Source organism: Bipolaris sorokiniana, assembly GCF_000338995.1.
Source record: "Bipolaris sorokiniana ND90Pr unplaced genomic scaffold COCSAscaffold_3, whole genome shotgun sequence".
NCBI classification, from domain to species: Eukaryota; Fungi; Ascomycota; class Dothideomycetes; order Pleosporales; family Pleosporaceae; genus Bipolaris; species Bipolaris sorokiniana.
Window position 1 is genome coordinate 187,949 of NW_006911897.1, and position 15,608 is coordinate 203,556.

At 52.3% G+C, this 15,608-nt stretch overlaps 8 protein-coding genes across 8 annotated transcripts; 6 read left to right on the forward strand and 2 right to left on the reverse strand.

Annotated features, from left to right (window-relative positions):
* Window positions 1–118: 118 nt before the first annotated feature.
* COCSADRAFT_187820 (uncharacterized protein) lies at window positions 119–943 on the forward strand (the record flags this gene model as incomplete). Its single annotated transcript, XM_007698534.1, has 2 exons — window positions 119–146; window positions 382–943. 2 exons carry the CDS (start codon window positions 119–121, stop codon window positions 879–881), a joined length of 528 nt encoding a protein of 175 aa, XP_007696724.1. The 3' UTR covers window positions 882–943.
* Window positions 944–1,050: 107 nt separating this feature from the next.
* On the reverse strand, window positions 1,051–2,787 carry COCSADRAFT_110230 (uncharacterized protein). The gene is made up of 3 exons (XM_007698535.1): window positions 2,213–2,787; window positions 1,696–2,157; window positions 1,051–1,640 (listed from the first exon to the last, which is right to left on the reverse strand). Exons 1-3 carry the CDS (start codon window positions 2,361–2,363, stop codon window positions 1,189–1,191), a joined length of 1,065 nt encoding a protein of 354 aa, XP_007696725.1. The 5' UTR covers window positions 2,364–2,787; the 3' UTR covers window positions 1,051–1,188.
* A 1,015-nt stretch (window positions 2,788–3,802) lies between these two features.
* COCSADRAFT_33865 (uncharacterized protein) lies at window positions 3,803–5,408 on the forward strand. Its single transcript, XM_007698295.1, has 2 exons — window positions 3,803–4,062; window positions 4,112–5,408. Exons 1-2 carry the CDS (start codon window positions 3,952–3,954, stop codon window positions 4,925–4,927), a joined length of 927 nt encoding a protein of 308 aa, XP_007696485.1. The 5' UTR covers window positions 3,803–3,951; the 3' UTR covers window positions 4,928–5,408.
* An 81-nt stretch (window positions 5,409–5,489) lies between these two features.
* Window positions 5,490–7,850, forward strand: COCSADRAFT_283219 (uncharacterized protein). The gene is made up of 4 exons (XM_007698536.1): window positions 5,490–5,749; window positions 5,806–6,266; window positions 6,312–7,586; window positions 7,644–7,850. Exons 1-4 carry the CDS (start codon window positions 5,594–5,596, stop codon window positions 7,747–7,749), a joined length of 1,998 nt encoding a protein of 665 aa, XP_007696726.1. The 5' UTR covers window positions 5,490–5,593; the 3' UTR covers window positions 7,750–7,850.
* COCSADRAFT_82646 (uncharacterized protein) lies at window positions 7,818–8,579 on the reverse strand (the record flags this gene model as incomplete). The annotated part of the gene is made up of 2 exons (XM_007698537.1): window positions 7,818–8,322; window positions 8,401–8,579. The coding sequence occupies 2 exons, from the start codon at window positions 8,577–8,579 to the stop codon at window positions 7,818–7,820; spliced, it is 684 nt and encodes a 227-aa protein (XP_007696727.1).
* A 459-nt stretch (window positions 8,580–9,038) lies between these two features.
* COCSADRAFT_83328 (uncharacterized protein) lies at window positions 9,039–9,897 on the forward strand (the record flags this gene model as incomplete). The annotated part of the gene is made up of 4 exons (XM_007698538.1): window positions 9,039–9,080; window positions 9,179–9,362; window positions 9,607–9,730; window positions 9,783–9,897. 4 exons carry the CDS (start codon window positions 9,039–9,041, stop codon window positions 9,895–9,897), a joined length of 465 nt encoding a protein of 154 aa, XP_007696728.1.
* Window positions 9,898–10,738: 841 nt separating this feature from the next.
* Window positions 10,739–13,242, forward strand: COCSADRAFT_33868 (uncharacterized protein). The gene is made up of 5 exons (XM_007698296.1): window positions 10,739–11,087; window positions 11,148–11,216; window positions 11,281–11,518; window positions 11,575–12,038; window positions 12,089–13,242. Exons 1-5 carry the CDS (start codon window positions 11,054–11,056, stop codon window positions 13,174–13,176), a joined length of 1,893 nt encoding a protein of 630 aa, XP_007696486.1. The 5' UTR covers window positions 10,739–11,053; the 3' UTR covers window positions 13,177–13,242.
* A 173-nt stretch (window positions 13,243–13,415) lies between these two features.
* Window positions 13,416–15,595, forward strand: COCSADRAFT_135470 (uncharacterized protein; the record flags this gene model as incomplete). The annotated part of the gene is made up of 2 exons (XM_007698539.1): window positions 13,416–13,821; window positions 13,880–15,595. Exons 1-2 carry the CDS (start codon window positions 13,537–13,539, stop codon window positions 15,593–15,595), a joined length of 2,001 nt encoding a protein of 666 aa, XP_007696729.1. The 5' UTR covers window positions 13,416–13,536.
* Between the last annotated feature and the right edge of the window lie 13 nt (window positions 15,596–15,608).

Here is a 15,608-nt window from a genome sequence, read left to right on the forward strand (position 1 = left end):
TAAAGTTTGCGGTTGTGACGGACCAAGAGTAGATGAAAGTCAGTCACTCCTTCTCCTTTGTCTTCACCTTGCGTTCCTTCCGTTGATTCACGGACTCAAGAACGCTGCTCTCATCACAATGTCAATCAGATATTCGTCCAATATGTGTAAGCAGACATATGACACGACTACTTTCCAACTCCAAGTTACATTCCTAAATTCACTCACCGCGCGTAGTACAGCTCCAAACTAGATTCTGCTCGTTCAACAACTGCCAAAGTAAGCACCACTTACTACCCCAGCCGAAGCCCATATGTACCAATAGTTAAACTACCACAGTGGCTTCATCACACCAACCCCAATATCACCACCATCACTCACTACTCTCTCCCCGCGAAGCAGACAAGACCACAGCCTCAACTAGACAAATTTCTCGTACCACCATCCAACCCACGAAACCGTCTACTCTCCCCCAGATAGACGGTGGATCAGAATACCATCATGCACATCATTCCATTCGCAATCTAAACTTTGCTCAATCCAGTACCCCCTCGTATCCTCGTCAACAACACAGTATCCAACCACCTCTTCGCGCTCGCAACATTCCAATCGTGCAGTCTCTACCAGTCCCACCACCGCCGTCTCTACGCCAACAGCACCATGCCACAGGCAACACGGTCCACGATCTCCTTCCTTACTGCACTACCGAGCCACCCTTGAATGAAGCCCAAGTCATTGCTTTGAGTGATGTGGTGGGGAGTCTGAGGGAGCTTGTGTCGTTGGCGCTTGCAGCTGCGGCGGGGGATGAGAGGAGTATGAGGAAGCTGGAGAGTGCAGTGGGGGAAAGGGATGCGGTAAATGTCGTGGAGTTTTTTGTAGATGAGTGGGAGGTTGAGGGGTAAGGAGGCGTCGATTTGCCATGAGAATTAGAGAGAGTGTGGTGAGAATATTATGGGAATTGGCTGGTCATGAAAATATGTGGTATAAATTTGTGCTCTCATAGTAAATGAGATGCTAGGAAACGATCAACGAATACTGCACGCATCACTCAAAAAATCTAAAAAGAGCAATGTTGACGAATGATATTTGTTTGCAAACGATGGGATATCACACAAGCACTTCACTATACTATCCTCCCAGCACACTCTCATCTCCCCAATCATCTTCCCAATCATTACCACCAACCACATCCCCTCCCCATTTCCCCATCTAACCCGACCCAAAACTCGTAATATTAATCCCCACAGCCGCCAGCGCCGGTCCAACATTCAAATCCAGATTAATAACATTACTCTTAATCGCATCCTCATAATACACAAGGTGCTCTCCATTCCTCACACTCGAATTTCCCGAAATCTGCAGCGGCAATACGGCGTTCCTGTACTTTGACTGGATAAGCCCGAGGATGGAAATCTGGTCGACGCGGCTCTGGAGGGGGAAGGTGTTGGCGCCCGGTTTGAGGAGGACGTTGGGGATGAGGCAGTAGCCGATGGATTTGCCATCGACGCCCAGATTCATGGTTACGTTGCCAAGGTCGAGGGTCATGACTGAGGGGTTGGGGATGCTGACTTTTGCGATGAGGTTGGAGTTGTCGTCGAGGATTTTCTCGCCCGAGAGGATGCTGACGTCGGTGATGTTGAGGCCGGCGAGTCTGTTGAGACCTGAGGGGTTTATGTTAGTTTTTCTTTTCTGTGGTAAGGGAAATGTGTCACGTACCCTTCATTGTGACAACCTTGTTGTAGTTGACGTCCATGGTGGGAAGGCTGCCGAGGTGGATGTTGGTTTTGCCGTCGAGATTGAGTGAGAATTCCTCGCTGCCTAGGACGAGCTTGGTGTAGTTTGAAAAAGCATCTTTGTTTGCAAACTTGAGTTCCTGGTCAACGGTGACGGGTGTCTCTGCCTTGGATTTCACCTCGGGAATGTCGATGTACAAGAAGGGTTCTTGTCCTGCAATTGATAGAGCACCGCGGAAACCATCGATCTTGGGGTGGTAGTTGCTGTCACTCCTGATGACAGTGTCGAGCTTCAGATGGATACCATCTGGATGGGGATTGGTGACTTCTTGAGAGAGGACCTCTATTGTCGAAGCATTGATCTCGCGTTGTGCTATTTTTGGTATAGCAACGTAAATGACTGGCAACACGATGATCAATACGATAATCGCAAATACCAGAAGGTCTACCACATGTCAGAACAAATCGCGAGTTAAAGTCATCCTCGGAGATCAGCTCACCGCACCACCAGAACTTTCTGCAGTGGTTCTTCATGCGCCCTTTCACGCCTGGCTTCTCGCCTGGTGGATAGAGTTTGTTCATCACGCCACCTCTCTTCTGGGGCGTGGTGTATACACCATCTGTGCGTGTCGATGCTCCCTTGTCGTCCATCTCGATAGTTCCTCTACGGTGTGCAGGTATATTTCCAGGAACAAGTCGGTTGTTGTGGGCCTTCACGTACCCTGGTACGCGATAGATGGCCAAACTTTGCAGCTATACAACGAGCGCAGAGTCGAGCCGGTGTTAAATAGAACAAGAGTGTCTTTACCAGGGTGATCCAATCTTCTAAACAAATGGCAACAGAATGCGGGGAAAGCGAATCGCAAAGATGTCGTGGCTTGGAGAGCGATGGAAAGACTTGCACATGCTCAGCATGAACCGAGAACCCCTCTCATGCGAGGTTGTAATTGGCGATGGACCAACAGTACGACATGCCGGAGTAATGTCAAAAAGGGTACGATCCGTAATGGGCCACATAATGGCTTCGACGTAGAGGACGGGTGGTCCGAGAGTAGCCTTATGTGGTGATACTCCGAGATGTGTGCCACCCTTCCATAGGCAACGGGAGCCCCGGCAAGGTAGGCTTGTCAAAGCGGTCAGCCAATTGGTGCATGCTTTTTTTTACTATTTGTTTTCCAATTGTAAACGGCGTGTGGGTCGCACACAGCTGAAAAGACTCCTGGTTAGTGGCACGAACGGAGACCAAGAGACCTCAAGTCGTCCTTAGCCTTGAGTAGTGGCTCGACTGAGTACTTAGAAAAGCGCGAAATGCTTGAGCAGAGTGGCACGCGAACACTGGAGCAAGCCGTGGGTGGACCGGAGCGTGAAGGAACAATATCTACCCCGGACTAATCTTTGACGGTCTTTTCTAGTTGCAGCTAGTGGCTGAGAGGCCCCTAACAAAGGTGGCCAATGTCAGCAGTGACTGGCCGGCCGTCAATCTGTATTCGGATGCAGCGCCTCGTCTTCGCAGACAAGGAAACAGCCCAACCGAGCAGGTAACATGCTATTCTGGATAAACTATTGCTCAGTAGAGGAGGATCGACATCCCGCGGCTTCACATGCAATCTTTAGATCCGTAATTAAGGGACTCTGTGCTGCAACATCTCAGAACCCGTAGCTGTCAAGATGCCGGTCCGCGACATTTGCGCTGTAACGAGTGATAGGGTTCAATGGCACTGTTGGGCGTTGATTCGTCTGTAAAAGTAGGTAGATCATTGTTTTGTCACGATCGAGTCGTGTTTCGCAACGGTAATGCTTGTCGCGTGCACATCCTCGGCCCAATAGCTAGAAGGCTTGTCAAAGGATCGTCCGTCCCGTGTCACGCGGGTGGCGTTGATTGCTGTTCCTGGCTGTTGGAACCCTTTTGCTTTCTTTTGCTGACAGCGGCTATACTATATGAATATAGCACGTCGGAGGTTACACGCCTAGTCTATGCCGCTCTGACCGCCTCACATGCCCTTGCAACACAGTTTCGGGCTCCGCGTTTGAATTGTGTGACGAGGTAACGGCAGTCAAGTATTCTAGCAATAGAAGACGTGTCGTCCAGACAGAAAAGTCTGGGGGATCTCCCCGCCGTGGCGTGCGCCAAGTTGCGCTACCTATGGTGGGTCGCTGGAGCGGTTATTTCGGAATTGACTCGCGACGCGACTCCACCAAAAACATCTTCGCCCACATCCCGCATCTTGGCACAACAACCATGGCACAGTCAGACGACGAAGATGATTACATGAACATGGTGTTTGACGATGCGCCAAAAGGTCCAAAGTATGAAACGTCGTTGCAGCGCGCCGCGCGCAAGCGCAAAGAGGTACGTCATTCCACTTGGATATCGCAGCGCCGGGCTAACCACCAACCAGGGCGAAGCCAGAGCACGACAGAAGACAAAGGCCGAGCGTGAAGAAGAAGCTGAAGCTGCCCGAGAAGCTGCTCTAGCCACTGCTCTCCCTGAGACAAATAAGGGATTCAAAATGATGGCCAAATTCGGTTTCAAACAAGGCGATGCGTTGGGAAAGTCGGAGGACGCGCGGAAAGAACCGATACGAGTCAACCTGAAAGATGATCGAGGAGGAATTGGCCTCGAGTCAGAGAAGAAGCGCAAGTTCAGAGAGCAATTCGAGGAGGCAGACCGACTCGCGAAACGCGCAAAGGAAGAGGAGGGCGATTATCTCGACGTGATGCGACAGGAGCAAAAAGAGAAGAAGGCCGAAAGAGACTTGGATAACGCGCAGAGGACAGCTGAGCGACTTGCAGACAGAGAGGCAGAGGCCAAAGGTGCTAGCGACACAAGTGAGAAGCCGCTCAAGGATATCAATGTTCTTTGGCGGGCACGAGCGCGACGAAGAGTCGAGGCAAAGCGCGATAAACAGCAGCGGCGAGAACTGAATGACAGCATTGCGTCACGACTACCTACACTAGCTCCTGAGAATGAAGATGACGACTCCAAGATAGCTCAGGGTAAGGACCTAGCGCCCTTCTACACGACTCTTGAAAACGAGCTCGAGGATGAAGATCCGGAACTTGCCGAATTCGAGGCCTTGCCTGTGGCAGAGCGTCTCCAAAAGCTGCTGCTTTTCCTCCGCGATAAGTATCGTTACTGTCTCTATTGCGGGTATGAGTATCCAGACCCAGAGATGGACGGATGCCCTGGAGTGACCGAGGAAGATCACGACTAAGTAAATTATGGGGGTTAAGTTCTTTACATAGAACCAGAGCTCAAAGGTATGAAAGCAGAGTGCATCTCGCTCAGCCCATGAGCGACGACAGCGACACAATGCGCTAGCATTGTAGAGCATTGAATACTTTGTACAGCAGTAGATGCTCTCTCATTACACTCTATGTTAGAGTGGGAAGCACCTCAGCGACCAGTGATCAAGCCATTGTCTATCTAACAATGGCTTTTAGTCCATGCAGATTGTACAAATTACTCACTTAGAGCAGAAAACCTCAATCGCAGGACAGGAACTACCAAGTATGCATAATAAGAGCATATTAAGTGTCATGATAAGGAAGGTTTAAAGGCTACGCTGCATGCTGTTGCATTAGCCAAAGGTGCCGTGGTGAACCATATTGGAATGCCATCGATGTAAACCACTGAATAGCGCAATATCAGCCCCTGCCTTTAATTCTCCATCTAATTTCTCGTTGGAATAGCACATGTGTCCTAAACTGTCTTCTTTGTCTTTCGTACAGAAAGGCGTTTCCGATGAGCTTTGACCATTTACCAAGTCCCGTGCTCACGCGCTTCGCGATTGTCGCGCTTTCCCAACTCAGCCCCTAGCCATTCACTGTCAGCAACATCAACAAGTCAGAGAAACCCCGTGACTGCAACCAAACATAACATGGAGCATCAAAGGTGTTACATATATGAGCCCCCGCAGACGCAAGATCGGGCGCCCAAGCGACAACGGACGAGCAAATTCAATCCACAGGCACAGCTGCCAGAACGGCTAGCAACGTACCGACGTCTATGGACAGAACAAGAAGAGCGCATTCAAGTAAGACGACAATTATCGACTATTTTCTCCGCCTATGCATCTGACAAAAATGGAAGAATACACTTGAAGACTCCGACAGCGCGACTCAAGAAAAGATTGCCAATTTCGTCTCCACAGCAAGTTCATCTCCTGATGAGCTCAAATTCGCCATACCAACGGCGCTCATTGTTGCTGGGCCCAGTATTGCATCTCACGGACCCTTTTTTGAACGTCTTGGCCGAAGAGTCAGGGATGAGAACAACGCCTATGTCGTACTGACCTCGAGTGAATGCCTAAACCTCAAGACGCTCCTGAAGAATCTTATCAAAAAGGTGACTTCGCGCGTAGACGATGATGATGAAGATGATGTAGATCGGCCCTCTGCATCGTCGAGGTATGGTCCGAAGCTGCTCAATTACGACCTTGGTCATGTCCAGGAATGGCATAAGAAAACGCGGGTTTCGAGTATTGTGATTGCTTTGCAGGATAGCGAGGCTTTCGATGTTGGGTTGCTTGTAGATATGGTTGATCTCCTGCAGTAAGTGAAGCCTGATCTTTCGGCCAATTGTACTGACTCTTGCAGCTCATGGCTTGATCGTCTTCCGTTTGTGCTACTCTTTGGTATTGCGACTTCTGCAGAAAGTTTTGAGGAACGCCTGTCGGGCAACTCACTACGCTATCTCGAGGGCCAGAAGTTTGATGTGACGCAGTCAGACGAGATTATTGAAAAACTTTTCCGTGCAACCGTTGCCAGCACTGATATTGGTCTGAATATTGGACCCACCATTTGTCGCCGCATGCTCGATCGACAGAAAGATCATGTGCAGAATACGCAAGATTTCTGTGATGGGCTCAAGTACGCGTACATGTCGCATTTCTACGCCAGTGTGCCTAGTATATTCCTCGCTGATGATCTTGCTATCGATGGTTTGACGGCAGATGCTTTTAAAGCTGTGCGCAACTTGCCGTCTTTCCGGCAACGGGTAGAGGATATGTTGGACAATGGACGCGCCCAAGATGTGCGGAGAATGCTCGAAGACGACGAGTATCTCTTCAACGAAATTACACAGAGTTTAAAATCCGGTCAACAGACCATGGCTACATTGAGCCACGCTACAAAAGTTGTGGCAAGCATGCGCGAATCACTGCAACTATCACCCAACGTCCGGCTTTCGACTCTCTGGACCCGCGCCGCAGCTGGCGGGCTAGCTGGTTCCCCTCTGATCCGCGAGACAATGCTATCCATCAAGAAGATCCCATCAGATAAACTGGTGCAGCTACTTGCGTCACTGCGAGATCTCGTAGGCACCTACTTCACCATGGACATTCTTTCTTCCGAGCAAAAACTACAAAGCCTACTCGAGACCGCCGACGCGCCTCTCCGCACCCAGCACGATGTCCGCAACGATAGTCTGCGCACTACCATCGTCGCGCAAAAAGTGCTGTTGAGCAAGCACAAAGCCGCGTTGTCGGAACAAGATAGAGCATATTCGGATCTCGTAACGCAGTTCCACGACGACCTCGAAGCGTACTTGAGCGCTTCGTTTATCGATCCGAAGACGCTATTTCTCGCAGAGGTGCTAGTGTACGACTTGAAATCACCGCATATGGAGGTGTTCCAGCCTAAACCACGGTTCGCAGTTGAACGTGCGTTGGCGTCTCCCCATGACTATCTAGGCTGCGAGTGCTGCAGCGGTGTAGATGGGAATGCGGCGGCGCTTTCGGCGACGCAGCCAGCAACGGCGATTGTGTATCAGATGTACCTTGAATCGGGGACTTTGATCAACGTGAGCGATTTGTGGTCTGCGTTTAATGCCATTGCGGGGGATGGAATTGAGGAGAATGAGGCGAAGACCATGTAAGTTTCTTTGCTATCCTCGTGATTTCCACAAAGATGATGCTAATGTGTTTTTAGGGCACTGTTCCAACGAGCGCTGGCTGAGCTCAGATATCTGGGTCTCGTCAAACCAAGCCGAAAGAAGACGGACCATGTATCCAAAATCATGTGGAAAGGGCTGTAATTTACATGAACAAAAGTTAACTTCTTCCCATACTCATACATACATCTTGTACACATATCCCATTCAACTCAATCCTTTGATTTAGGCGCCGTATCGCACACAGTCCCACAATTCCTACACGTCCTCTTGCCCACATCCGCTTTAAACGCATTCACCGCCTCCTTAATCTGCGTGCCCAAATCCGTACAGTGAAAAGCCTCCTCATACACCTTGTCCCCACACTCCTGACAATACCACCTCAGGCGATCCAAACTCCCCTCCGGCCTCTTCTGCTCCAGCACCACGCCCACCGTATCCTTGAACCTGACGGGGTTATGCGGCGTGTTTGGTGGTAAAAGAAACATGTCGCCCTCGTGAATGTGGATGTCGCAGAACTGGCTGCCGGGGGCCTGTGTTTCATCGACGATTTTGAGGAGCATGGAGCCTTTGTATTGGTAGAACCATTCGGGGGTTTCGTTGATGTGGTAGTCTGTGCGTTGGTTGGGGCCGCCGACAATCATGACGGTTACCGAGTCGTTGTAGACGCAGTAGTTGTTTATTGGGGGCTTGAGCATGTGTGCGTTTTCCGAGACCCTGTACACGCGTGGTATTGTTAGTGGGGTTGTTTTTTTTGGATTCCGAGGCTGGTGGGGGGATGTGGGTGGTAGGTACCATTTGGGAATGTTCAAGGGTGGGCCGATTGGGGTGCTGGTAGTGGCTGAGATGGGTCGCGATGCGCTTGGTGTGGAGCGTTGTATGCGCGGTATAGACTGTGATCTGCTTGGTATGCGTCGCGATGTGGTTTGGATGAGCCCGGCAGCTGGTCTCAATGACCGTATTGTTGTCGTCATTGTGGACGTGTGCGCGCAGTCAAATATGAGGTTTTTCTTGTATACCCAGGAGTGTCGTGGAGTTTCGGAATGGCGAAGAGGGGTTGCTTACGAGTCTAAGGTATGTCGAGGTCTTGAATACAAAAGTCTAGAGTCAAATCGTTAGTAGGGTCTACATGTGGGGCATGAGCTTATCGTTCGGCCCCGCTTTTACCGCGGGCTTGTGCATTGATCACTGGTGCGACGCGTGCGTGCTCACTCTAAACTCCCTCAAACCGCCGCACGTCTCGTGACAGGTCATCAGCATCAGCTCCCACGCTTCCTTCTCTCCTTCTATCACCTTTGCGAGACCCTGTTTCTTCCTTATACATACGATAGAATCTTTGGCATATTTCTTTGCTACTGCCATATTTGCAGCTCACGATGGACCACTCACACATGGATCACGGCCATATGGACCACGGCCACATGGACCACGGCATGCCTGGCATGGGCGGCGACGGACCAAAGTGTAACATGAATGTACGATAACTAGCTGCTCTTTTCACATCTGACTGGCTGTGGATGCGCTTTGGTCGCTATTCTACTTATACCGAGCACTGTTAAAAACAAATCAATAGATGCTGTTTACCTGGGACACGACCGACCTCTGCATCGTGTTTCCTTCATGGCACATTTCAGGCACGGGGTCTCTCATCTTCTCGCTGCTGGCCGTGGTGCTTCTCACGGCGGGATACGAAGCCATACGGGAGATGTCGAGGCGATATGAAAGCTATGCAAAGGGCCTTCTGGAGGGACCACGAGGTGAGTCTACATGTCATTTTCTTGTGGATGAATGAGAGCCTTAAAGAGGCTGTCCCTGGCGCCTTTTAGCCGTGCAAGGATTGTTTCACACAGTGTGTTGTTTGTGTGAATTACCCGATATGCACGACGCAAGCGTGGAAGTCGGAGACTAGGGAGGTCTCTTTTCTTCAACTTCCTTGACCTTGAGTGGGAACCCTTGCTGAGTATTTTTGCGCGCGCCACAAAGAAGATGGCGGACGAACAGATGAATCGAGCTCATTACTTGGCCCAGGGAGAAATGGAAACGCTGGGCGTGGAACCGTGCAGCAGGTCAAGATGATCAAGGCTGCCTTGTATGCTGTGCAGGTGTTTTACTCCTTTTTCATCATGTAAGTGGATAGACCCGGGAAGTGATATGATGTTAGTGCTGACTGGCTGCAGGTTGCTGTTCATGACATACAACGGTTGGATCATGCTTGCAGTCGCCGTTGGTGCGTTTGTCGGATACATCATGTTCAGCGAGTCTTCGTCGACCAAGTCGGTTGCGTGTCACTGAGCGAGGCTTTTGAGACGGCGGCTAATGGCGGAATATGGACGAGAGTCGGTCAGATGGGTTGTGCTCTCTGCGGTCGAGACCAGCGAGCATCGTGGCCGGTTCCTGCAATATCCGGGCAAGATAAGTACACGGCACCAATGACATGAGCTGGAGAATCACGCAATGTCGGCAGTGGTGCAATGAGATAGTATAGACGGACGAATTACTAGAGCAGTTGCAAAGTCTATGATGAGAATACTCGTGGTCTGTGTCTAGATAGTCTTTGTGATGGGCAGAGTTGGATGCTTGACCGGAAGAGGTAAGCCGACGGAACGGCTAAGAATCCACGACATGGACTCAGGAACACGCAGACGCCACATGCAGAGGAGTTCGCATTAGAATTGGGGCGGCTTGGAGAGAGAGAAAAAAGTCGGTATGGGAAGAAAGTGGAGTGCTGGAATCCAAAGACGGCAATGTGGCCCGCTGGTTGTCGTGGGAATAACACGAGCAAAGGCCGAGCGGGCTATGGCGGCGTTGCGGGGACAGTTGCCAAAACCAGCATGGTGAGATTTTAGAGATGGAATGGCGGTGCATTGCAAGGTAAAGGATGAGGGCGACACACAGCAAGAAATATGCATGCGTGTCGTGAGTCTGCCACAGTCAACCAGACATAGTAACATGTGTCTTGGGCAACCTTCACATGCCGACAGACGGCTGGGCGGTTCCGACGCGTGACCTGCCCCAGGTTTCCCTGATGCAAGCCTCCAACCCAGTTCCTCGGCCTTACCAGACTGAGGAGACGCGCTGGGCCGGGGCGAAACCACCAACCACACCGCCCGCTCATCTGTCATGTGGATGCTGGCCACGATCCACAGCACCTTCACATGCCACACGAGCACGGAGGTCAAACATCGGCTCGACTTAGTATAGCATCAACATACGTATGCGCAACTGTTGCGATGCTGAAGCTCGCGCTTTGACGTACAAACACGCGCTTCCTAATTGGCCCCGCAGCCATCGACCGGGGCATGCGGGTTAGCGTATTATCCACTTCCGAGGCACAAGTTGCATGCATACAAAGTGGAAGCCGCTCCCCCAGACTTTTCCTCTGCTCTTCTGTTCTCCAGACTCTCCTCATCTTCTGTCTTTCTCCTTGTCTTCATCTGGATCCATCATCATGCCCGAGAGAGTCATTGTCGTCGGTGCTGGCTGTATGCATTCCCGCTGCCCTCGCTGCTATGATGCGCATGACTGACTGACATGACCCGCAGTGTCTGGCTTGAGCGCCGCCCACACCATCTACCTTGCTGGAGGCAATGTAGTGCTCCTCGACAAGAACAGTAAGTTTTGCGCAAAGCCACGGTTTTCCATCTCAAGAGCGCCGCCGATGCTGACTCGGCGCAGACTTCATGGGAGGCAACTCCACCAAGGCCACATCCGGAATCAACGGTGCCCTCACCAGGACGCAGGTTGATGCAAAGATTGGCGACAGCGTCAAGCAGTTCTACGATGACACACTCAAGTCGGCGCGCGACAAGGCTCGCCCAGACTTGATCAAGGTCCTCACCTACAAGTCGGCCGCTGCCGTTGAGTGGCTGATGGACGTCTTCAACCTCGACCTGACTCTGGTCTCGCGCTTGGGGTACGTTTTCCCCTGACACTCCAGCTCTGGCATGCACATACTGACAAGCTCCCCAGTGGTCACTCCCAGCCCCGAACCCACCGTGGTCACGACGCAAAGTTCCCCGGTATGGCCATCACATATGCTCTGATGCAGCGATTCGAAGAGCTTGCCGAGCAAGAGCCCGACCGTGTCCAGCTGGTCAAGAAGGCCAAGGTCACCAAGGTCAACACCGAGGGCAACCGCGCTACCGGTGTCACATATACCTTCAACGGCGAGGAGACTACGCTCGACGGTCCCGTCATCCTGGCCACTGGTGGTTACGCTGCCGACTTCACAGAAGACTCCCTTCTCAAGAAGTGGAGGCCAGACACCTACGATCTCTCCACCACCAACGGCGCTCACGCCACTGGTGATGGACACAAGATGCTCATGAAGATCGGTGCCAATGGCATTGACATGGACAAGGTCCAGGTCCACCCCACTGGTCTGGTAGACCCCAAGGATCCCACTGCCAAGACCAAGTTCCTGGCTGCCGAAGGTACGTTCACGCACAGGTATACTTCACAAACATGCGCTAACATCATCTAGCTCTCCGTGGTGAGGGCGGTATCCTCCTTAACAACAAGGGCAAGCGCTTCTGCGACGACCTCGGTCACCGCGACTACGTCTCCGGCATGATGTGGGGCGAGAAGGAGAAGGGCAACTGGCCCATCCGCCTCGTGCTCAACTCCAAGGCATCCAACATTCTTGACTTCCACACCAGGCATTACTCTGGCCGTGGCCTGATGAAGAAGATGTCCGGTAAGGAGCTGGCCAAGGAGATTGGTGTGAGCGAGAAGGAGCTCCAGGCCGAGTTCCAGAGCTACAACTCGATCGCCAAGGGCGAGAAGAAGGACGAGTGGAACAAGAAGTACTTCCACAACCTGCCCTTTGATATCAACGACACCTTCCACGTTGCTCAGATGGAGCCTGTGCTCCACTTCACCATGGGTGGTATTGAGATCAACGACCAGGCACAGTGCTTGAACTCCAACGGCGAGCCATTCGAGGGTCTGTACGTCTGCGGTGAGCTTGCTGGCGGTGTGCACGGCGCCAACCGTCTCGGTGGTTCATCACTTCTCGGCTGCGTTGTCTACGGTCGCGTAGCAGGAGAGTCTGCATCCAAGTACCTCTTCCAACAGGCGCTCAACAATGCTGGTGGTGCTGCAGTATCTCGTCTCGGTCAAATCTCGCTCCACATTGACCCGTCGCAGCCTGGCAAGGTTTCTGTAGAGTGGGGCAACGGCGTTAGCAGCTCGGCAGACCCAGTTGCACAACAGAAGCAGGTGTCGGCGGCACCTGTCATGTCGAGCAAGGCCGACTCGAGCGACCCTGGCATGGTTTCCAAGCCCAATGCGCCCCAAAAGTTCACTATCCCTGATAAGGAGTTTACGCTCGAGGAGGTTGCCAAGCACAACAAGAAGGACGATCTGTGGATTGCCGTAAAGGGCATTGTCATGGACGTCACCAACTGGACGGACGAGCACCCAGGCGGCCCCCAGGCGCTCTTTAGCCACATGGGCAAGGACGCGTCGGAAGAGTTCGAGATGCTGCACGACGATGAGGTTATTCCCAAGTATGCGCCCGAAATTGTTATTGGACGTGTCAAGGGTCAAAAGGTTACTCTGGAATACTAGAGGTTGGATTACATACTGTCTGTACTTATAGCCTGTTCTTATTGAAATGATATCATTTGCCTGTTCATAATCGTTCCGAATTGCTTGAGCATGATGAATATGCGCTGTTGAGTGTGCGTGCATAGTGAAATCTGGGTGTAGGCCGCATAGAGGCAGCCCGCGGTACCGCAAGCTGGCCCTTGGACCCTGGCTGCAATTTCCCCAGACCCAGACCACGATTGCCACACATGAGTTACCCCCCCCCCCCCTTGAGCATTTCCCAAGTACAATGACTACCACAGCGTAGCCACTTTTTGCACACTCACACCCTCTTGATTCAAAGATGCTGCGCCAGTCGTTCCTCTTCTTTTCCATCAGACAATGACGACATATGACGAGTATGGCGTTCCCGTCGGCGCATACTCTGAGCCAGAGAGTTTGACATACCAAGCCTGGAGGCTTGCTCGAGCATTCTACTTGTACCGGATACGCCCTGCAGTGCAGGAGAAGCGGAATGCCCTACGAAATTCTACCTGGAGTCCCAGCCAGCTTTTCAGTCTGGTGAATGCGCTCGTTGTGGTGTGGTGGTTTGTCCTGTACTGGGGTGAGCGAGGCGTCTTCAACAGCGCCATCGAGAGCTGCAACTGGGACAAGTGGGAAGACTGGGTATGGAAATGGTGCAAATGGTGAACAAGGAATGCGCAAAGCTGACCGCGACCTGTAGGAAGCCGGCGCAAACCCACATAGGCTCATCTTTGTCGCCGACCCGCAGCTCATTGACCCGCATACGTATCCTGGCCGCCCGTGGCCTCTCAATCCCTTGGCTTACAAGTACACCGACCTCTATCTACGGCGAACGTACTCGCGCTTCCAAACCATTCTCTACCCCGATACCATCTTCTTCCTCGGCGACCTCTTTGACGGCGGTCGTGAGTGGTCGACGCGCACAACTACCTCGCCCGAGCAGCAGTACCGCAGATATGGCAACGACTTTTGGCAGAAGGAATACATGCGTTTTAGCGATTTGTTTTTCAAACATTGGGGCGATGGAGGCATGGAGCCACGACCGGGGCAGCCAGGGAGGAAGCTGATAACCAGTCTGCCTGGCAACCACGACCTGGGATTCGCAAGAGGTGTTCAGATTGGGGTCAGGAATCGCTTCAATGCCTATTTTGGCGACGGGAACAGGATCGATGTCATTGCAAACCACACGTTTGTCTCAATTGACAGCGTATCTCTGAGTGCGCTGGGCCAGGAATCACCAGAGCAAGTGGAAAACATCTGGCGACCTACAAAGGACTTTCTCGAGGATGCAAAGAAGCGCAAGAGACGGCTTGTACAACGCGAACTCCGCGCCCAGCAGGGCCTGAGGCCATACTCGGGCATGCCTCATTATGATATTAAAGCGGAGGATTTGGCAAAGTCTCAGCTCCCACATGAAAACGATGATGTGACTGAGTTTCCAACCATTCTCCTTTCACACGTTCCACTCTTCCGCCCGCCAGGCACGCCCTGTGGTCCTCTCCGCGAACACTGGCCCCCAACCCCTCCTCTACCCGGTCAACCGCCTCTCGAACACGACGACCGCAATGCTATTTCCGTGCGCGGCGGATACCAGTACCAGAATGTGCTCAACCGCGAGATCACAGCCGATATCGCTGAAAAGGTCGGAGACATCCGCTATGCCTTCTCGGGCGATGACCACGATTACTGCGAGGTACTGCACAAAGCCTACACAAGCGCTGGCGGCGGCATCCGCGAGATAACCGTCAAGAGCATCAGCTGGGCCATGGGTGTCCGTCTCCCCGGCATCATGCTCCTCTCCCTCTGGAATCCCGTCGACTCGCACGGCAACCCCAAAAACGGCGACGCCAGCAAAACAGTCCAGTCCAAACTCTGCATTCTCCCCGACCAAATCGGCACGTTTCTCAAATACGGCCTCCTCTTCGGACTTACCGTCACACTCTTAACCCTCCGCGCCGCTCTCCTAGGCACAGGCATCTTACAGCCAACCCCCGAGACTCCTGAGCCTCCTCTCCTCCCCACCACCAACACATCCCCGTCTATATCATCTGCCGAACATGAAAAATCAACAGCCCAATACATGGTTCCCTCGGAATACGAAACTCACTCCTCACACTCTTCCACGTCCTCGGACCGCAGTACAAGTAATAACAACCCGGCTGTTCGCACCACGAGAGCGCATACACGCAGTAATATCGCCGCGGAGAATGAGGAGTTGAGGGCTAATAAACCGAGGATTTATGGGAGTTATAAGGATGCTGGTGGTGTTAGTACGGCGAAGAGTGGGAGGCTAGCGGGGAGGGGAGGGAGGAGGAAAGGTGGGTTGGAGATTTTCTGGGGGGAACTTAGGGGTGGGTTGGGGACGGTGGTTTTGTGTGGGGGGTTGTGGTATGGGTTGTTGGTTTGGAAGGGGTGATGAAGATGAAGGG